General features: G+C 40.3%; 1 protein-coding gene across 2 annotated transcripts; it reads left to right on the forward strand.

Annotated features, from left to right (window-relative positions):
- The first annotated feature begins 442 nt into the window (after positions 1 to 442).
- usp12b (ubiquitin specific peptidase 12b) lies at positions 443 to 23,239 on the forward strand. 2 transcript variants are annotated; one of them, XM_034106444.2, is made up of 10 exons: positions 443 to 605; positions 6,134 to 6,214; positions 7,528 to 7,611; positions 9,182 to 9,311; positions 11,171 to 11,427; positions 12,815 to 12,891; positions 12,999 to 13,082; positions 14,341 to 14,538; positions 15,881 to 15,959; positions 18,290 to 23,239. In XM_034106444.2, exons 1-10 carry the CDS (start codon positions 558 to 560, stop codon positions 18,389 to 18,391), a joined length of 1,140 nt encoding a protein of 379 aa, XP_033962335.1. In that variant the 5' UTR covers positions 443 to 557; the 3' UTR covers positions 18,392 to 23,239. The 2 variants fall into 2 exon arrangements, with proteins under 2 accessions (XP_033962335.1, XP_033962336.1); XM_034106445.2 differs by having other exon boundaries at positions 9,188 to 9,311.
- The last annotated feature ends 131 nt before the right edge of the window (positions 23,240 to 23,370 follow it).

The raw sequence follows: 23,370 nt of genomic DNA on the forward strand, positions 1-23,370 counted from the left end.
GAAATGCCGGAAGCCGAGTGTTTACCTTCAAAATAAGACACTCACATTAAATTATGACTTTATTACAGACATTAGTAAGCTTTTTTTAAGGTTATTTTTTCTGTTATTGTGTCTGTTCTTTACTTTGATCTTGTTCACCTTTCTTTTGTTACAACTATAGTAGGAAATCTATAGACCCAAATAGCCAAATTTGAAAAAGATATGTATATACTTAGCAGTCCGCACATCAGTTTTCTTCAAAATTCATCCTGCCTGTATTAGTCTTATTAACGTAACGCCTTCTTAACATATGTTACCGTTGTTAAGTATATCAGTAACACAATTAACATGAGCGTTTATATATAAATGAATACAATTAATAACAAAACAAAAATTCACTTTTTTTTTTTTTTCTCCAGTTGGTGTCTTATTTTGAAATCCCAAAACGGGAAGTGGTGGTTACTACTCTGTAATGGTAACAGACCGGGCAGAAAGCAAACGGTTCTCGCGAAACTCTGCAGCCTTCACGGCTCTCTTAATTTCAACATCGGGGTTCGGTCCAGCATGGCGGCTTACGGATGGAAATACTGATGACAGTCCGAAAGATCGCCTCGATTTGTACGATGGTAAGGAGCTGATTTTCGGCCTTAATGTTAGTGTGTGTTCGCCTGTTAGCCCCAAACCTCCAGGAAGTGGCCGGCCGTTGAAGCAGATTTTGTTTTGAATGGCCGTGGTGGCGATAAGGTGTCACTACCACACCCGTGACGTCATTCTGGCCCTAAAACACTTTTTCCCATTGACTTACATTGGGGAAAGAGACGTCTGTAAATCAGTGTATTTTTATTTTGTTGAGAGTTTACAGATATCATTTGCATCATTGGGGTTTAATAAAATGTATAATGGTGTACACATTTTACATCCATTCGTTTGACTGAGCCGTGAGCAGGAGGATAGAAGGTGGGGCTTAAAGGAAAACTCTACTGCGCATGCTCTGTGGGCCTACATCCGGGTACTTTCTGAATCTACAGTTTTATTTTAGGCTTCAACCGCCACTGAGCAACTCTCATAGGAATGAATGGTGAATCCGCCTCTCTCTCTTTATACAACCATGGCTGAGCTAAAGCTAGCGTCTCTGCTAACATGATAATAATAACATTCAGGGTTTTCCAGAAAGTTGTAGCCTGTTAACAGCCAGCTCCTAACTCCACTGGTTTAGTTTGAAAACAGAGTAAAAACACAGCTTGTTTGACTGTTAATTATTAGCCAGCTTGTAGTTTGTTTATGCAAGAAGGGCGAAACTAGCTAGCTTAGCATGCTAGCTGAAAAGACAAAGTTGTTTGCTACTGTTGTATGCTAATCCTAACTTGTATTCCCTTTATTGTAAAAGCTACGTTTATATACCTTTTGCATATACAAGAGGAATTAATAGGTTATCATCTGCATAGTTCAATTATCAGGTGTAAAGTATTTCCATTTTATGCTACTCTGTACTTCTACTCTACAACAATTCAGAGGTAAAGGGTGTACTTTTTACTCCTTTACATGTATTTAATAACTTTAGTTACTTTCCAGATTTCGATGAATGATGTGAATTATGATCAACTCTTAAATCAGACTTTAGTTCTGGTGTAAATTCACAACCTACCCTGCAGTATACAAAGTCATTACAACTAGCTGCAGCTTTGATAACACTTTAATGCATCTATTACTATAATAAGAACATATCATATATATTAGACAATCTGCATAATGAGTATTTTTACTTTTGGTACTTTAAGTATACGTTAATGATGATGATATTTGACTTAAGTACAACATCTGAGTACTTCCTCAGTTGACATTATCTGTCAATTATCTGTAACTGATGGAGAAACCCAGCATTTCCTGTCATTTCCCTGATGTTGCAACAAACCCTTTAAAATGTGTAAAAGCCTACATGGTGTTAATATAAACTTACAGTAAATACAAGATGGTTAATTGAAACCTAAGATATTAGTTCCTTTTAGTTAAGAAGAAGCCGTCTTCTGTCTCTAAATGGCATTTTAAAAGGCTTTAATGATGTTTTAAAAGTATTGATCCCTGGAACTAGGAGGTGAGGGTCAGCTTTGCTCAAAAACACCATCAGCTGATATACGCTTGTAAATATTCAGCTTCACAGATTTTCCAGTTTAAAGGACAACCTGTTAGGCATATAGGGTCAAGGGGAACCGGGTCAAAACACGGCTTCATTAGCTCTTAATGTGACCGCTCAGTGTTTGTTTATTTTGAAGCGTAGTTAAGTCACGCACACACACTCACACACGCAGGCAGGTGAGCTTAAATCCCAGAGATTAACTTCTGACTGTAATTTATCCTGTTTCCTGCCGCTGCACCTTTCACAGTATCCACACGACTGCAGTCTTTTAAGTTTCAAGGCTTTTATTGTCATGTGTGCATAGCTATTTATGACAATGAAAATCTTAGGTCACAGGCTCCTCAAACAGTGCGACGCAATACAACACATAAAATAGTACACGTAAATACAATAAAATCAAATATAATAGAAACAGTGCAGAATAGTCTATATACAGTCATTGGAATATTGATATATATATGAGTTGCAAACAGATGGATGTTCTTTAAAAAGTTCAGGTTTAATTTGCAGTCTGCTACCGATATATATGATGGAAAGGAAACAGAAAGCTTTTACTTAGCCAGTGTGGTTTCTCCATGCAGGTTTTTAAAGAGCACACACCAGGCCCTTTAGAGCAGTGTTTCTCAAACTTTTTCATACCAAGGACCACTTAACCAATAAAAAAACACTCGCGGACCACCTAACTCCACAAATATCCAAAAACACATAGTTTTTTACAAATCGCATGAAAATGGTACAAACAGGTGGCCACATGTGTGATGAAGGTGTTGCGCTGGGCTATATCATGCAATCAAAAGTGAAACTTAAGCTCGCTCCATTGCGGAGATATTCCCGCGAGAGTGCGGAAAACTTATTATTATTATTTATTTCAAATGTGAAATGTTACCAATATACTCACGGACCACTAGGGGGCGCTCACGGACCACCAGTGGTCCGCGGACCACACTTTGAGAAGCACTGCTTTAGAGCAAAGGGCTCTGGCAGATTACCAGCAGCTATAGATAAACAGTAACAAAGCTAAATATTAGCTGTGCCTGCTGGCTTTGTTCTGGCAGTCGACCAGATACTGCCCGGAAAATATTTCACAAAATCAATTCCACTGTTGAAGCTGTGAAAGTCCTTGTTAGGGCGGCACCAACTACAACTGGACAGCTTTGATAATGTAGCAGCATTCAGGGGAATACAGTTGATGTTTTAGGACAAGAAAAATAGAGACATCATGCAGTGTTTATTCCACGTTTGACTGTCTCGTGAAAGTGTAGTCTTATCAGTTTACAGCAATTCTGCATCAAAGACAGCAGAAGCTATAGTTGTAGCCAGTATCACAGATGATGATGCACAAATACTTTAATTGAGCTTCTATTAAGTATTGATCCTGAATACTTTTTTTATATCAACTGATATGGGTTTGTAGCGTTGGGTATCAGACACTGTCAGACACGCAGGATATTCCAAATGAAAAGTAGATTTATCCAATTTTCTTACCGTTTATAGGCCACATTTTAAACTACAAAAAGTCTGATTAAGTATTAGAGGATTTGTAGGAAGTCGTAAGGAATTTCTCCGTTCTCATATCATTGTTAAACTTCAATTTAAAAATGTTATGAGCACTTGTAGGTATTGATATTAAAAACAACAGTTTACACAGCAAGCTTTGGGTATTCATAATTTTCTCATTTCATACAGATTTTAAATTGTTGTACGGCTTATTTTCTTAAAGAGACAAGGATGTTCATTCTTCAAATCAGAAAGAAAAGGTCATTTGGAAGCAAAGATGTTGAGATGTGCTCCAATCAAGTCCTTTTCATCATGACTTGCTCTCGATTGGTCGTCATTATCAAGCAATGTAACGATAGTCGTGTCGCCTCTAAAGCTGCACAGCTGGCACTTTCAGTTCCATCAGTTCAGTCTTTTCAAAGCTGTCACTACAAACCTGAAAAATCACTTTACCAAATCTTTTCCCAGACAGATGGTTTGCTTCCCTCTCGGTTTCCGACATGAGAAAGCTTGCCTTGGTATTTGTTTACAGCGACGTGGTGTTTGGAGTGGACGTGGTGGTGTCAGAGAAGTAACCCCGAGCCTCATTAGCTCTCGTCTTGTTGACTTTACATGGACTGCAGTGTGATGATGAGTAACATCTGAGTGTGTAGTCATTCACGTCTGGAGGAAAAGCTGAATCATCTTCATCGTCATCTTCCTCCTCTCAGTCCTGCCTTAATACAGGATTTGATTTCTAGAAGCTTAGACTGAATGACACTGAGAAGCTCAACGCTTTATGATAACTAAACACACGCTTATTCACACATATAGGTGCCATACATAAGATAAGATACGACATGTTCTAGTTTTAAGCTTTTATTCATAAAAGTCTATCTTTCATTAACTTTTTGAGAGAATTAAGCACAAATCTGTAAAATGTTCAAAACGGCATTGTCTCCCCGCCGTAACAGACTTAAAACACAAACCGCCTTGAAAGAAAACCGGTTCCTTACACAGTGCTTCATATTCTAAGTGTGTCGTGTATTAAAGTGTATTTATAAGTGTTGTGTTCAAGAAGCAAGCACAAATCCTTTAAGTTGACAAAACGGCATTGTTTCAGTTAAATAGTGTCAAAATCACAAAGTGCCGTTAAGAGTCCTAAAAACAAGAGGAAATAGGCGCTTTCACACCGGAGTACTTTTCCCAGTATAGTTCCGAAAATGTGCGTTCACACAAAACAAATCCGGAACTAGCACTTAGTTCACGAGAACCTTTCCACCCCCTTTTCAGTCCCTGAGACAAAGGTTCCCATTTCTGATTGGCTGGGCGGATTGCAAACCACGCCCCGTAACACTCCCAAAAGGTTTTGTGAAGCCGCCATTTTATTTGCTCGCATTAGCATTATTAGCATTAGCATTATTAGCATTAGCCCAGCGCACCAACGGAGAGAGACTAACTTATGGCAACACAAAATAAAACATGGGAGCGGTGGAGATGAGGAGGTGTCGGCGTTCTGGCGATTTACTCGGAAGCCAGTCCCCAACTCCGGGGACTTCGGGTGGCAGTATACGCCGTGAAGTGGGTTGCGGCCTGCCAGTAAACCCAAAGCAGAAGAAGAAGACGTCAGCAGCTTCATTTGCCTAATCCACCCCCAGGAACTTATTCCGGTGTGAACGCGATCTGCTCTTAGTTCATGAGGACTAACGAGTTCTCATGAACTAAGTACGGCAAAGTACTTGGTGTGAAAGCGCCTAATGTTTGTGTTGCCGCAGCATAAAAAGACATGGCATAGTACAATACAAATAAAAAGACTAGAAATATACAAGAAAGTAGAAAATATACATGTTGAATTTACAAATGAACAATAACAAGATATAAAGCAAGGTATTATTTATATATATATATATATATATATATATATATATAAGTAAGTGAGGGATGGAATATTCATGTATTTGCACTCGTGTCAAACAATGCCCCTACAGCTTGTTGTTAAACTTATTTTCATAGCTGAGCTGTGCGGTATTTTTTTTCCTGCATTGTTGGGTGTTATAACAAAATCAGGAAGTGGCCTTTTTAATAACACGCTGTCACATGTCCTGGGATATATCTGGCATATTGTATGTTATTTATGTTTGCATAATGATAAATAAAGTGTTTTATATTATGGAAAAAGGAGACGGACAACACGAGTCACCGTTAATCCAGTTGAATATTAATTTTAAAAAAAGAGACTTGGTTGAAGATTTCTCGACTAAATCTGGTAAAACTTTGATGATAAAATATCTAACGCTTTTATCACAAAGCTGCCTGTGCATCTCCAAATGGAGGGAATAAAGCAGGAAGCACAGCTGCAACACACACACGGTTAGTTCAACAGAGCAGCGAGAACAAGGAGCAGGAAGACAGGAAACAATGACGAGGAAACATCGGGACAAAGGAGCGATTCAGACGGATCGTTTTATGCAAATTAAGTGTTGCTTATTTTGCTTTGAAAACACAGCACATGATAGTTTATCTTCTTCTTCTTCTTCTTTTCAGGGCGCCAATGCCTCTGCCTTGGAAAAGGAGATCGGACCGGAACAGTTTCCCGTTAACGAACACTACTTTGGATTGGTCAACGTAAGTGTCAATCAACGGCTCGTGGGTGGCGTAAACCAGGGGTGTCCAAACTACGGCCATTTTGAATCGGCTAATTCAAAAAGTCAAATGGAATACGGCCCACAAAATGAAACTTGAGCTTGTCTTGTATTAAATACATCTGTAAAGATATATTACGCCGTAGTGTTCATGTGTTCATAAACCCACTGTCAGTCAAGTCAAGTTGAAAACATGTTCTAACAAATCTGATTGATAAGAAAAAAGCCCAATGACTTATTTACATAGCAACCGTGAAATAGACCCTTCACATTTCCTCTTATTATTTTCAAACTGAGGCTTTTATTTTAAGGAATGAGCTGCCATCAAAATAAATGAAACCCTCTGGAGAGCTGTGATGTAGGCTGCAGCATCAGTTACCTACATTTGATTGGTTTTGCTAACTTATAACTTATAACTGAACTTATGAGGCGACATACCTCGAGACCAGCTTCTTCCACCAGGCGGTCAGGATACCTCTCCCCTGACCTCTGCACCCTGCCTCCCACCTTTCCCCCTGCCCCAAATGGACCTGGACTTTAACCCCGCCCACACACACACACAACTAGGGCTGCTCAATTAATCGTATGTTAATCGTGATTACGATTATGGCGTGCAACGATTACGAAAACAACGTAATCGAAATAAAACGATTATTTTTTTTATTATTACTTCTTTTTTTTTTTTTAAGAATTTTTTTTTGTGGGTTTTTCAGTTGAATTCTTCTTAAAGTTCGGGGTCATCAACTGTTAAAAACACACTGTTCACATTTTTTTTCTCCATAAATTGATGTTTTCAAAGTCGATGAATAATCGCAATTACAATTATTGACCCAAATAATCGAGATTATGATTTTTGCCATAATCGAGCAGCCCGACACACACCCGTCCCTCAGCCAGCACCAGTCACTTTTCTACCCATCTCCGCTGCTACTGCACTCAAACTGTACTTTGAACATCATCTTCTCATTTGCACTAAAGAATACTTGCATTAATGTCAAGTCATGTTCTGTGGATTGTGTTTTTTTAGTACTTATTACTTAGTCTTATCTAGGTATCTTGTGTTATGTATATATGTCACACTGTGGGACTGCGAGAAACGGTCTTTCAAGATGTCTGTATAACACACGTAGACATGTTGACTTTAGTGAGTGACCCAACCCTTCCAATATTTTTCTCCATGTGGCCCTCGGGGAAAAGTTGGGACACCGTGATGTAAACTGTAATGTCGCAGTAGAAACACATATTAATGGAACATGTACTTGTTTAAATCCTGAATCTGTGTGTTTCTTTCTCCAGTTTGGAAACACCTGCTACTGTAACTCAGTGCTGCAGGCGCTGTATTTCTGTCGGCCCTTCAGAGAGAAGGTGTTGGCGTACAAGGTGAGAGATATCTTTATGTATGCATGCTTCTTAGGTAACACTCAGCTGTCTTTGGCTCTTTTCTGCTGTCACAAATGTCCCCTCTGTGGGACTAATAAAGTTATTCTGATTCCATAGCTGTATCACAATTTAGCTTTTTACCAGCTCACATACATGTAAATATATTTAAATATGTATATACACTACCAGTCAAAAGTTTGGACACACCTTCTCATTCGAAGTTTATTTGAATGTGTACTACATTGTAGATGAATACTGAAGACATCGAAACTATAAAAGAACACATATGGAATTATCTATTAAACAAAAAAGTGTTACAAAATCCAGAATATGAGTTTTTCAATCTTATCTAAATGCTGAATTTCCCAACAGGGATTAAGAAAGGTCCATCTTATCTTATTTTAGCAGCGTTTCTCTCCTCATATTGTTGTTGGTGTGCTGGGTTCACACACTTAAAGAATGCAATTCTTCTTCAATGATATAGTTTCTGTACTTACATGTTTCTGGTATCAGTACTTTACTCCACTACTTATTTTTTTGACGGCTTTGACTTCTTACATTTCTAACTCAAATACCTGTACTTTCTACTTCTTACATGTTGAACTCAAATACCTGTACTTTCTACTTCTTACATGTTGAACTCAAATACCTGTACTTTCTACTTCTTACATGTTGAACTCAAATACCTGTACTTTCTACTTCTCACATGTTGAACTCAAATACCTGTACTTTCTACTTCTTACATGTTGAACTCAAATACCTGTACTTTCTACTTCTTACATGTTGAACGCAAATACCTGTACTTTCTACTTCTTACATGTTGAACACAAATACCTGTACTTTCTACTTCTTACATGTTGAACTCAAATACCTGTACTTTCTACTTCTTACATGTTGAACTCAAATACCTGTACTTTCTACTTCTTACATGTTGAACTCAAATACCTGTACTTTCTACTTCTTACATGTTGAACTCAAATACCTGTACTTTCTACTTCTTACATGTTGAACTCAAATACCTGTACTTTCTACTTCTCTCATGTTGAACTCAAATACCTGTACTTTCTACTTCTCACATGTTGAACTCAAATACCTGTACTTTCTACTTCTCTCATTTCCCAAACAGCTGGTTCCTTTAGTCTGAATGTGTGTTTGGGGCGTGATCATTATTATTGAGAGTCATTGCGTGCCTATTGGTTGGAACACGATCCGTGTATCCATCACTTCCTGGTCTTCTCTAAAGAAGAGGGACTAATGGAAACGTTGTCATGTTGCCGTTGGTCGGCATGGAAACATTCATTAGCTAACAATGACATTATTGTTCTATTGATATAAAGGGAGGTCAGGTACTCTTTAAAGCAGCTGCTAGCTATGGGCACTTTTTACTGAAGTACACTTCAAAGCCTCTTTACTTTCACTTGAGTAAAGAAGTTTAGTCAGTACTTCTACTTTTACCAGAGTACTTTTAAACACGAGTACTTCTACTTGAGTAAAGGATGTGTGTACTTTTGCCATCTCTGCCGTTAGGACTTATATGGAAGCATTGTAAATAAAGTTGTTGTTCCTCCAGGTGCAGCCTCGCCGTAAGGAGTCTCTGCTCACCTGCCTCTCCGACCTCTTCAACAGCATCGCCACGCAGAAGAAGAAAGTCGGGGTCATCCCTCCCAAGAAATTCATCTCCAGACTGAGAAAAGAAAATGGTAAATATCAGAATTATAATTAGAGCTGCTCGAGTTAAGAATGAGATAAAATCAGGGATACATTTAAAAAAAAATGTATACGACTAAAGTAATTGTTCAATAAATAGATAAATAATAAACGCTAAAATAAAATGGGTATTTAAATTAAATATAAAAATGTCCAAATAATAAAATAGAATACTATTATTAAAAGAATAGTAAAAATGTGGTAATTAGATAAAATACAAATATTTCTATTACAACAAGAGGTCCAATAAAAACATTTGTATAAAAGTAAACTCTCATGCTGTATATATTACATGTAAATTACAATATAACTGCGTATTTGATATTAATACCATATTATTTCTCGATGTCTTTACAGTATGATATTGCACTGCAAGTAAAGTAGAAAAATATCTTCCAGCTTTTTTTAAATGACTAATAATAAGCCATTTGGGGAAGGCTTCGGCTTCACAGCGATGCCAGGATGTGCAGCTGTCGCTTCTTTCAGGAACTCAAACCGGGTGTTCAACATCAATCCACCACCGGGGGTTAGGCTCTCAAATCTGAAATGAGTGAGAGAGAAAGGGATGAGCCGGAAAGCGTAGGGAAAGTAGAGGAAGAGAGGGGAGGGCATATCTAAAGCTGTCGCCAAATCCTGCGGAGGGAAGATACAAACAGATCTTAATTGGAGCGATTTCTCCGGCCAACACATGCCGATTATTTTCTGTCTTCTCTTTCTTCTAAAAGTTATTTCCTTTTGGTTGTTTTGTACAACCTGACGAACATGACGCTGATGACGATGAGCTAATCTTATATTTTCGAGACAAATGTTCGCTATCGGGGGGGAGCTGCTTCTTCTTGCCCCTGTTGAACATGACAGAGGGTGTTTCTCAATGTCGAGGAAGGATGCTCCAGAGCCACTATTTCAAGGATGCTACGTCATCAAGTCCCGCCGAAGGACTGTTCCAATGTCCAGGCTCCTTGGAATTCTACCGAGGCCGGCGTACTTCGTTGCGTGAAATTTCGAGGCTGCACGTGTGTATCCTCCGCGGTCTTAAAATCCCCACAATGCTTTGCGCACGGACCAATTTCCAAAATCGCGCTCCATTTAAGACGGGGCCTCGGAAATGACGCACACCTGTTAGCCTGTTCCACCATTCTTCGTTTTCCGAGGCTAGGAAGGATTCTTGCCTCGCTTCTGAAGGACCTGTCCTACCAAGGAAGCGTCCTCGACATTGAGAAACACCCAGACTATTTGAGAATTTTTATTTTTTTTGTACCTTGAACCTTTTTTTGTTGTTGCTTCTCTTTGATATAATTATCATTATTATTATATTATAAAAAAAAAAGATATATAGATTATTATTATTGTAAGTTGTTATTGTAAAGATTTTTCTAGTCTGCGATTAGTCGATTAATCGTGGCACGTTTATGATACATTATGATTATATATATATATCTTTTTTTATTCTTTTCTTTTTCCTCCCAAAATGCTTTCAGTTTCAAAGGCTGATAAAGAGCGTTATTATAACAGCATGGTACGTTGTGCTTCACATAAAATATAAAATACAACTGTAACAATGAACCTTTGAAATATTGAATGTCATTTTATTTAATGAATTGTTTGCCTGTCTGGTCGTCGTAATCGGGCTCTTTGAAGATCTGAAAATCCACGGTTTTCAAAATGTCTGATCGGATTGGCATTATTATTTGTGAGATGAGAGCGTTGGTTTCTCCCCAAAATGGGCGGAGCCATCATTGTCGCCCGGAAGTGACGTAGGCGTTACTCATCTATGTTTTGCTTCTGACATGTTCAATAAATTGACTTTTTTTTTTATTTCCCTTACCTCTGGTCTGTATCTCTGCCCCCTCAGAGCTGTTTGATAACTACATGCAGCAGGACGCCCACGAGTTCCTCAACTACCTCCTCAACACCATCGCCGACCTGCTGCAGGAGGAGAAGAGCCAGGAGAGGCAGCAGAACGGAAAACTGGTGCAGAATGGAGGAGGAGGAGGAAGTGAGGGAGGAGGAGGAGAGGGGGAAGGAGTCAAGGAAACACAACAGACCTGGGTTCACGAGATCTTCCAGGGAACGCTGACCAATGAGACGCGCTGCCTCAACTGTGAAGCTGTGAGTGGCACGCTGGAAAACATTTGTGATGTCAAACTATTTGGGGTTTAAATCCTTTCACCTTGAGGTTTTAAAATCCAAGCGACTACGAGGAACACGCCCGATGAGACCTAAAAAGTGACTTTATCGTGATTTTAGTGCACATTTATTCGTTATTTGATTCGGTCGGATCAAATCTGACTTTTTTTTTTGCAGCAACTTAAAAAAAACACTGATATTTAAGCAACAAGAAAACAGACATTTTACATGACATATGGCTGAAGACTATATAATCAATACTTTTTAACGGGCGTTAGACCCGGTACTAACTCTGGATTTAATTTAAGGATCGACTAGTGCACAAAAACAAGAGCAGGGTGGTTTTCCACTCGGCTAAAAGTGGTATTAAAAGAGTTTAAAACGTCTTCGATGTAGTTCTAATTGTCCATATTCAATAACTACAGTCTACAACTATAGTCAACAGCTTCACCCAGACTCGAGATTTACTGACATTCTGACATTATAGCGAAGACCGGAAACACTTTTTTAAGACTTTAAGAATACTTATTTTCCATGTTCACCTGGCCGGAGATGCTGCTTTGCACAAACTGTCTTTTTGTGCTTTTGATTACGAGAAATAATTGGGTGTCTTCCCACGCTTCAGGTCACGCATGGTATCGTTAATTAACTTCTGAACCCAGACTCAAGATATACTGACATTATGACATTAAAACAAAGATGGGGAACACCTTCGTAAGACCTCATGATTACCTGGCCGGAGATGCTGCTTTGCAAAACGTTCTTTTTGTGCTTCTGATTTAGGGCTGCACGATTTTGGGAAAAAATCTAATTGCGATTTTTCTGACAAATATTGCGATTCGAATTGCGATATTTATTTTTAAGCGACCCAAAGGAAGTTTCTTGTAAAATGCGGCCATATCTCCGGCTAGGAAGGTCGTATCAACGTGCTCCCGTCTCTAGCACCCCGCAGCCCGAGCTACGAGTGAAAGAACTAAACTTACATGAAACTTCCGTTGGGTTGCTTTAAAGTCGAGCTTCAGTTTAAGATTCACCCTGTAATAGAAACATGTGATGGAGCGTCGCTAACCTGACTCAGAAACCATCTAAAGCTCCATTGGAAGCCATTTGGAAAGGACAGGCACTTTCAAGAGCACTTGGCAGGTGATTGGATCAATCTGTCTATCACCTTCTATCATGGGCCACTTCTGATTGGCTAACAATGGCTGGTACATGTGGAGCACAGCACTTCTGATTGGTGTGGATGACTGACAGACAATAAAAAAAATGTAAAAAAAAAAATCAGATTTCGATTTAAAATCGATTAATCGTTCAGCCCTATTCTGAATCTGAGAAACCATTTTAAATTGGGTATCTTTCCACGCTTCAGGTGAGCAGTAAAGACGAGGACTTCCTGGATCTGTCTGTAGACGTGGAGCAGAACACCTCCATCACACACTGCCTCAGGTACACACTGCTGCTGTTAACCCTTTACTATCATCCTCACCTGATGTGGAAAGAATACTAACTTTGACTTTTTACACCCTGGTGGTAAATGTGTGTTTTCCTGACAGAGGCTTCAGCAACACGGAGACGCTATGCAGTGAATACAAATACTACTGTGAGCAGTGTCGCAGCAAACAGGAAGCCCAGAAGAGGTGGGTTTCTTTATTATTACAACGTTTTCATATTGATTTACTGGAAAGGTGTCCCGTCTAAATTCATAATTGGTTCAAGTTTCTCAAATTGATCAGGGAGTCACTAAGTAAGGGATAATGAGCAGCGAGGCGGTCATCATGGGTAAAAGAACACCGACGGGCCGATCAGGATCAGGATCCCGACGCGAAGCCACTTTCTCAACAACGACATGACTCCCAATATTAATTTAAATGTTTTTATTGATTTAGAAAATTATTTTATTGATTTAAAAAATAGATTGAAATTGACATGCATCCGCTAAGAAAAGTAGTCCGTTGTTACCGTTTGAACTAACGTAGCAGGAACTGCTTCGATAGCGTTTCTGAGGAGCTTTTTGATTACAGATTTGAAAACATCGCTGCATGCTTTAAAAGTAGCACAACTAATGATGTCAAACCTTGGGAAGTATCTAGATATCCCTGCCCTGATGCCAAAGTAACTGCACACTGAGTATGTGTCGCCGTTTGATGTCTATGTCTGGACCGCTGCGTAAAAAGGAGGGTTTCTGCCCCGTTACTTCTCCGCTGCTTTCTTGTTCCAGTTTGTGTACAGTTAAATCAAACGGACTTGTCCTTAACAACGGTCAATAAGTCCTTGACAGCGGTCTGTCTGTTCTGGATTAACAACGTGTTAAGTGTTCTGAATGGACCAATCAGAATCGAGTATTCAACTAAGCCATGTAATAAAATAGCAAAAAACATCCTATTTATAAAAAAAAAAAAAAGCAACATTAATCTACTCGTTTGTTTGATTAAATAATGTTAACTTTTAATTATCAACTAATACAGTAATTGCAGTATTATTAATGTAGTCCTGTCCTTTTAGAAATGCAATCATGTCTTTTTGTTTTGTGGGCGTTTGGTTTGCGACGCTGATCAAAAGGGGGGCGCACACACCAACTTGCTTTAACCAAACAGATTTAGCACCGATTTGAAATATCTTCTCTTTGATATGAGGAGCTTTCAACTCAATTAGCACGCGGTCGCTACATAGTGTGTTTATCCTCAGTCACACAGCTATAAGCTTAGCACACCACTCTTTCATCTTAGCGGACACACGCAGTTAAAGCTTGAACAGTAATGGTGTCAAAATGGAAAGCTTTGATCCCTTTGATTTATCTTAGGATCAAATAACCTTTGTGTGAAACCCTCCTGTTCATTTCCACTTGTGAGTGTGTTTGACATCAATGGTCTCTCCATCTCTCCGCCTCTTCGCCAGGATGAGGGTGAAGAAGCTCCCGATGATCCTCGCCCTCCACCTGAAGCGCTTCAAGTACATGGACCAGCTGCACCGCTACACCAAGCTGTCCTATCGGGTCGTCTTCCCTCTGGAGCTCCGCCTCTTCAACACCTCGGGGGACGCCACCAACCCCGACCGCATGTACGACCTGGTGGCCGTCGTGGTGCACTGCGGCAGGTAATGGGGTTCTTCTGTTTAACTTTATTTATCAAATCAAATCAAAATGCATTATAGCCCCAAATCACAAGCAATGCCTTGAACATGTTTAAAAGCAAATGATATACCTATCTTTTAATATGACTTTCAATTCTCACTAGTATCGTTGTCCATGTTTTACTGCATATACAAATGATAAAAACATCAACATAAGTATTGCCGTGTGATAGAAGCATGCGACTGAAGTGATGGTGAAACTCGGTGATGGAAATTAGTTTACAAGGAAGACAGATGCGAAGAACTGGGTTTTCAGTTTGCTTTTCAAGGAGTCAATTGTTATGGACTTCAATGGTCTTGGACATTGTGGGTTAGGGCTAGATGCATCACAGACTTTATTCTGTGTGAACTCGGATCCTCTGCCGTCAAACCTGAACCTTGTGTACATTTGCTCAATTGATCAGATTTCAATTCGATTTTTAAATTGACAATTTGGTTGATTTAACACGATCGATATCGGCCGATACTCCGATCGATCGGTGCTCTCTAAAAATGCCGATCGCATGATGTAAAATAGATTTCTCTGTGAGCGGCAAAACGGCTTCTCCAGTCTGGCAGTATTTGAAGGTGTCCGAAACAGACAGTAAAATAGCGGTGTGCAACGTGTGTGAAGCAGAAATCCTGCAGCTGCGCCCGCCACACACACACTAAGAGTTAGACCTAACACACTTAGCTATTTTATCTACCTCTGGAACTAGCTAAACTAGTTATACATATATTTACTCTTCACTGTCGGGTCACTCGTTACTGGATCAGTGAGAGAGAGAGAGAGAGAGAGGGGGGAGAGAAAGAGAGAGAGAGAGAGAGGGGGAGAGGGGGGGGAGAGGAAGAGAGAGAGAGAGGGGGGAGAGAGAGAAAGAGAGAGAGAGAGAGAGAGAGAGGGGGGGGAGAGGAAGAGAGAGAGAGAGGGGGGAGAGAGACGGAGAGGAGAGAGAGAGAGAAAGAGAGAGAAGAGAGAGAGATTTAAATGGAAGATCCCCATAGGCCCCGCCCACTCGATCGGCCGATACTGATTCCGGCGATCGGAGCATCCCTAAAAATCATGTTATATTAACATGATTAAATAAATTATTTTGGGGAATTTTAACAAAAATCACGTCCCTTAAAGCCATTGTTCAGTCATTTCTATAAAAATAGCGACATGTCAGATTGCCTTCTTATCATTGAATGTGTTAATTGTTTGCATGCATGAAGTTCTCATCACGTCACGCCGTCATGTGACAGCAGTGTATTCATACTTCTCAAACAAAGTGACAGCGCTGTATCTCAGGCGTTATTCTCACGGTGTCCTCTCTCCTCTCCGCAGCGGTCCAAACCGCGGACACTACATCACGATCGTGAAGAGCCACGGCTTCTGGCTGCTGTTCGACGACGACATCGTAGAGGTGAGAGAAACCCTTCCTCTTTCCTCGCCACAACCGCATGTGTTTGAAAACAAGCATCGGTATAACTTCACATCGAAGCCTTAAAAACTCTGGATTTCCTTCAATCGGCGGATCGAGATAATTGTGGGAATTGTAGTCTTTTATACTCTGGTTGACTACAGACGTCACGATTAGGTGCCTTTCTTCTAAAAACATAATACTGGCTCGAACAAGTACTTTATAAATAGCAGATATGACTTTTAGTCTTTCATTCACGAAAGTTGTCTCCTGCTAAAAACCGTCTGCTCTCCTCCGACAAGATGACAGGAGAAACATGGCGTAGAAACCACAGTCTGACATCCTGGTAGCGCGTGACGACGCCTCCAGCCTTTCATTTGAAACCCTGACTCGCATAAGAAGGGTAGGAATTCAGACGTGGAGTTGGACTGGTATGTAGCGCTGGCTTTCTTTCCGCTCTTCAGTCAAAGCCTCGGCCGCAGCCAAGAATCCTTTTTTTTTTGTTATTTTTCTTTCGCTAAAGACAGCAGTACGCCACACAGCTGAGCTATCGGAGCGTGCCGTCCGGGTGCTGAAACATTCCAGGGGTTTTGTGGAGTATAATTTGTATTAAGAGACAGGATTGCAGAGTTATATAAACGCTGCGGCGCCGTGCGAAAACCCCGGACACATAAAAGTCAAAAGAAGTTATAGAAAATCCTCCAAACACATGAGTTATTATCTTTATCAGATGCTGGGGATTGCTTTTTGTTTAATGGCTCTTGATTTCAGGCTGGTTTCCTCGTAGCAAGGAGAACCTAACGTGGGTCTGAGTACCCGATAATAAGGGATTTCATTTAAACTCTCCGTCTTTGTTTTATTCTGATCTGTAGATTAATTACGATGAAATGCGCTTTTCCCCCCAATTGAAATAGCTTCTTTAAAACTCTAAATCTTTTTCCACGATGATGGGAAGGAGGCCCATCGGAACATCTGGTCCAGAAACCGACCGATTTCTGAACACAACCGGATCCTTTTTTTTTCATGGCGTTTTGAGATGAACTCCATCTGGCTGTATTCTAGCTTTCCGTCTTTACTAAATCTGTCTTCTATACAAGTTCTCTCTGTGCCTTTCCGCACCTGGAAGTGAATCTGCAGACTCTCCTGAAGCTGAAGCCTCTCGTCGTTCATCACCGGGCCAAAAGTATATATATGTATTTATAGTATTTGCTTTCTCTTTGGACAAAGCTGCCGCACCAAATCAGAAACAGTTGTCGGGGCCGAATCAAGATATTAAACCGTCGACATGGTGGCGGAAACTTCTGAAGCAATTGGAAACGGGGCTCGGAGAGGCTCGAGGAGAGCTGGAGCTTCGGCCGGAGAATTCGGTCTGACCACACGGTTGAGATGCCACAATCAATTCTGAAGACCCGTCCTGCAGCTCCGGTTTAGTTCAGAGTGTAATAATCAACATTCTTCAATAGATGGACTAAACAGCCGAGGACACTGAACCACAGTTGTTGTCGCTTATGGCTTATGGCGAAGGATGCTCCAGGTGTCCCACAACAATAACTATCTCTGACCGACAGTCGCCCGGTCACAAACTGGTAACAACCACAAAGTGCGAGGGCAGCGCCTCCTTACGGGGGATAGCATGCTGGTCAGCTGCGTCAGAGGGCATGCTGGAACATGATTCCCCAACAGACAAACTTGATTTTAAATGGAGATCTGGGAGAGAAGGATAACAGAAGGATCTGAAACACCTGTGAGCTGAAGGGACGGATTTCATATTGTGCCGACCTCTTCAAGTGCCCTCTTTTATAGAAAGGGTGTGAGAGGAAAACAGATTTGAAGTTTTGAAGTAAGACTAATGGTTTTGACATGAATGCTCTTAAACTACTCACTTGAGGTAAGGATGTCGACGTGGCAACTGAAATCACCTCGAAATGTCTAAAATGTCGTGAATTTATTTCCTCTTTTCTTGTAGACTATCTGTGATTAAATCTATGCATCGTTACCGAAATTCAATCATCTTTTCACAGAAATGACAGCTAGGTTTTGTACGCTCTTAAACTAGTCACTTAAAATACAAATCTGAATAGTGTTAGGCTTTGGTTTAGGGTTGGAACGGCGGCCGCCGAAGCACAGGTAGATAAATATATATTCTTTAAAGTCACTTTGATCAAAAAGCCGACGGGCAGGAGACGTGGTTTAAATTCTTAAAATGTCATTTGTATTCAATGTTTAAATATTCAGTTTAATACACACTCTCACACAGGGGCTAGCCCTAAGGACGTGGGCTGCTTTGTGCATGAAAGGTGCTACATTATTATTTATGTCCTCTTTTCTCGTAGAAAATCGACGCGCAGGCGATCGAGGAGTTCTACGGTCTGACGTCGGACATCTCCAAGAACTCGGAGTCCGGATACATCCTGTTCTACCAATCCAGAGACTGAACAAGCGGGCGGTGAACCCCCTAAACGGACTGTCACTCAGCAGAAAGGGGAGGGGCTTTTGGCCGCCACAGGCTCCGCCCACATAAGTATCCGGGGAGCTGTGAGACGTCTGCAGGGAGCATGCCAGCCTCCTGGATCACAAGCGTTCAAATCCTCTGCGCCCGCAATGCATAAAGCACCTTAAAATAATCTAAAAACTCTCGCTTTTGCATCGGGGGGGGGGGGGGGGTCCAAGAGGCTGCCATGGATACCGTTTTTTGGGCTGTGGAGACGACGCAGAGAAACCAATTAACCGCTCCTGACGAGACGCAGGATCATACATGTCATCAGTCTTCTTCAATGTGTTTATAACATACCGTGCTAAAGTAGCTTCATGCTAACGCGCAGGTACCATGCGTTCAAACCCAAAACATCCGATAAATCTGACGTCATAGCAACCACTGACACTACCTTTAGCTTGAAGATGCTAGTTTGCAGTGTGTATAACAGGAAGTGGTGTTAATAACAAAGTGTTTCAAAGCGGGGGAAGGGAGACCTTACCACCGGAAAGATGGTGAGGAATCTAAACGAGGGGCTCCTTATTTTAGTTTTTTAACTACAAATTATATAAAAAAATCTAGTTTGAATCAGATTATCCTAAAAGTACAGTTGAAGCATGCACTGTTTTATTGCGTATATCCAAAAGAGGACCTTTCGCAGAGAAAACGTCCGATTCGTTCCATATTTTCGCAGATATTGGTGAACAGAAACAACCATGTCGACATTTTTAAAGGCTATCTGGCAAAGAGTGAAAGAGTCTGGTTTAAATGTAAGGTTATTAACTAAGGCGCGTCGTGCCATTACGTCATCATGTTGGGTGACATTACACAAAGAGCTTCAGGTGTTTCAACGTTAAACTACAAGTCTGTTTTATCATTTGATTAGTTTTACCATTTTTGACTTTTTTAAACGCCAGAAAATGCACATTTCTACCGTTTTTACACACAACACACTCGGAGACACTTTTTAAATTTCCTGTGAGTCTGTTCGGACATCCGAGCTACCACACTACATTCAGGCGGAATGCTTTTAATGTCCTTTCTGTTCCTCATCGTTAAAGCTTTATTTCTGGACACCTCCACAAACTCAGCTGGTTCAGTTAACCTCATGACACTAATTCAAACTCCGGCTGAAGCGTTTCTCTGCAGCGCTGGAAGGAAGTCAGGACTTTACATGTTTTTCACTCTAGAAAGCTAATGGCGCTTTCACACCAAGTACTTTGCCGAACTTAGTTCATGAGAACTCTTTAGTTCTCATGAACTAAAGAGCAGATCTCGTTCACACCGGAATAAGTCCCTGGGGGTGGATTAGGCAAATGAAGCCGCTGACGTCACTTCTTCTTCTTCTTCTTCTTCTTCTTCTTCTTCTTCTTCTTCTTCTTCTTCTTCTTCTTCTTCTTCTTCTTCTTCTTCTTCTGCTTTGGGTTTACTGGCAGGCCGCAAACCACTTCATGGCGTATACTGCCGCCCGAAGTCCCCGGCCGGAAGTCCCCGGAGTTGGGGACTGGCTTCAGTAGAAGCTGCTGGGAGTCCCAGCAGCTTCTACTGAAGCCTTCCGAGTAAATCGCCAGAACGCCGACACCTCCTCATCTCCACCGCTCCCATGTTTTATTTTGTGTTGACATAAGTTAGTCTCTCTGCGTTGGTGCGCGGGGCTAATGCTAATGCTAATAATGCTAATGCTATTAATGCTAATGCAAGCAAATAAAATGGCGGCTTCACAAAAAAAAAAAATGTTGGGAGTTTTTTTTAACTAAGTTCTAGTTCCAGATTTTTTTGGTGTGAACGCACATTTTCGGAACTACATCGGAACTATACTGGGAAAAGTACTCCGGTGTGAAAGCGCCTATTGAATCTCTCCGTGATGCTAACAGCTAACGAAGACTGCTTACACTGCAGGTTGAAGACAGTTTAAAATGTCAGAATATTTTTTATTTAGCACAATAGGAAGTTCACTATGGCAACGACTCATAATTTGATGTTCTTGTAACGTCCGTTTTTAGGAATGAAAATGCGCACAATTGCAATTTTTCCTTATTTTACATCTTTACACTTTGAATTTTGGCCTTTTTCTGGAACATTTTAAGGGAACAATTCATCAATTAATCAACAACGATTAGTTACATTATGAATCCCCAGCGGCTATATTATAAATATACTTTATTGGCTTGTTAAAACTAGAATAAAAAGGACAAATGTCAGAAAAATAGCCCAAGAATAAGCAAACATTCCCTTCTCAACGTGGTTTTTCCAACAAACAAGAAAATATGAAATGTTCAAAGACTGAAATCTGAATATTAGCAAGAAAGCTATTATATTAAAAGCTACATTCAGTAAATTGTTGTTATTTTCTGGATTATCTCCTCTTCAAAATCAATTGTTCTGATGATTGACTAATCTATTAATCATCTAATTGTTCAGATGAGGTAAAAGATTGCAATTTAATTATTCAAATCTGTTTTTAATTGTGCTTTAATTGAAATGTTTACTCCATAAATCGAGCCGTCTGATAGTCATCGCCCTCCGTTGTTTCTCTTTGAACGCACAAACAAATCAAATATAGGTTTTTCTATTTAGTCAAATTATGTTTTAATCTCCACCCGTCTGGACTGCCCCGGATTAACAAGCAAGCGCACCCTCTCTGTGGAGCAGATGAATGGAAACCGGGCAGTGCGTCAAGTATTATCTGAATGTTTAAATGTACAGTCAAATAAAAACATTGCCGCCGCGTCGCCTGTAAAACACCTCGTCTCGAAAGTTCTTCTTTCTCCTGGCGAAGGACTTTCAACAGCTTACATTTGGGATACAAATACAACATATTAGTCTTTTATGTTGATGATTAAAAGTTAGGAAGGTCAGGGTGTAATGTAGCCTTGATTCAGTTCATTTTCAACTCATAATTAGTGCTATTTTTTTTTCCTTAATTGTTCAAATGGAAAGGAAACGACTTCAGGAGACGCATCATAAACACTTTTTTAATTTCCCATCGGTGCTGCTCTTAAACTCAACATGGAAGGAAGATTTTTTCGAGTGGTTTTGAGTCTGTTTTTGGGGTCGATCCACTTTGTTTCCATCAGTTTTACAATGTTAATTTACAGGTTTAGATCCAGACACCAAGGGTGCGTTTCACTTTCGGTTATTTTTCATTTCCTCGCTCCTCGGTCTCGGCCTCACCGGAAGTTGATTAGTCTGCGCCGTCTTGAGAAGCGTCCCAGTGGCCTTATTTGTGCCGGAGGAGCGATAATCGAGGAACTACCAGACCATCCTCCGGTGAAATCCTCAGACACTCGCCCCGCCCCCTCACTGTGTATCGCTCACTGATTGGACGATGCAGCGCATGCTCTGATCTGGCTGCTGTCGGACGATCAGCTGTGCGGCGTCTTCACAAACGGACGTCGCTTCTCGCGGCGCTCCGGAGGAAACGACGTCCCATTGCTCTTAAAACTCATGTCCCTGCTTCTCGTGGTTTCCTTGCGTCTCTCCTTGCCTGGTGGGAGGAACTAGTCGCCGGGAAACGCTGCAAAGAATCCATTTAACCAAAGTGAAACGCACCCCAAGAGAAACGGTGGACTCCTATGGGGGTTGATTTCCCAAATACCAAATAATGTGTTCATATTTTAAGGTTTTTAATGAAGACTACCATTTAGTAATTGTATAAATTAACATAAACAAGCACAAACATGCATTATTTGGTGTTAAAAGTCCACAGATTCAGTTGAAGCTGCTTATATTCTGTATTTTTAATTAAATGCAGTTCCTCCAAAACTTTAAAAATGCCATTTTAAATATTTGGCTCGACAAAGCGTTGGATTCCTATGTTCAAAGAAGGCTCTTTTTTTTATTTAAATACTATAAATATTATAATTATGATGTTATCTTCTGTTACATTAGATGTTTCACTTTGTTTTTGATATATTTCACTAATTGTACTACCATTTTTGCGTAGGCCGCTCTGGATGTTTGAAGATTATTTTTGTTTTTGACGCGAGATGTTGATGTGTACATAAATACAGATGTTATTATTGGAATATAGATAATTGCTTGCTTGAAATAATCAGCGGACTGAGATCGGGAGTGGATGTCATGTCTCGAAAGACTTTGATTCTGGTAACAAATCAATTCGCCTTGTTTAAAAAGTCCCACCCGTCAGGCAGCGAAAACCAAACATCCCCAAAGTAAATGTAATCTGATTGGTCGAACTATAGCGGACTGATTTCCATAAGAAACATTTTTTTGGAAAAAATACAAGCTTTTCTTACCAAAAACTGTCCTGTGTGTCGCCGTTGTGAAGGAAAAATCCACTTTCAAACATATGAACATGCCTCTAAGCTTGTTTCAGTACTTCCTTTTTAATTCAAAATTGACTTTATAACCAATATTATATTGTGGGAAAGATTCACCAAGATTTTCTGACTAATTTCTCACAAAATATCATTAAATTGCAAAAAAACTGACATCGTGTGGATTTTCCCTTTTAACAGTTTGAGTTTTTCTGTCCTCCTAAAAATGTCCCTTCTGGGCTTCGGTTGTCCAAATCGCTCTGACTTTTCAGACTCACCAAGAATGTATTAGTGACGTTATAAAAACACTTAAGATTCTGTAACTAACTCAAAGTGACGGCAGCCTCACACTCAGTCGGATCTAAGGACAAAACACAATTGTTTATGATTTTTGTTTGTGGCGTCTGCCGCTGCACCTCCCGCCGTCTGAAGTCCTTTGTGAATACATGTAGATGCAGTGAAGTTTGGGAATGACGTCTGATGGTGTCCAAACTGTTTCAAATTAAACACGTACTGGATTTTAAGAAGGATTCATCTCGTCTGAGTTTTGTGTTTCTATGAGTTTGATGTTTCAACAAGGCAGGATTTAAAACAGGGGTGTCAAACTCAATTTCATCGCGGGCTACATTAGAATTATGGTTGCACTCAAAGGGCCGGTGGT

Source organism: Pseudochaenichthys georgianus, chromosome 18 (assembly GCF_902827115.2).
Source record: "Pseudochaenichthys georgianus chromosome 18, fPseGeo1.2, whole genome shotgun sequence".
In the NCBI taxonomy this organism is placed as follows: Eukaryota; Metazoa; Chordata; class Actinopteri; order Perciformes; family Channichthyidae; genus Pseudochaenichthys; species Pseudochaenichthys georgianus.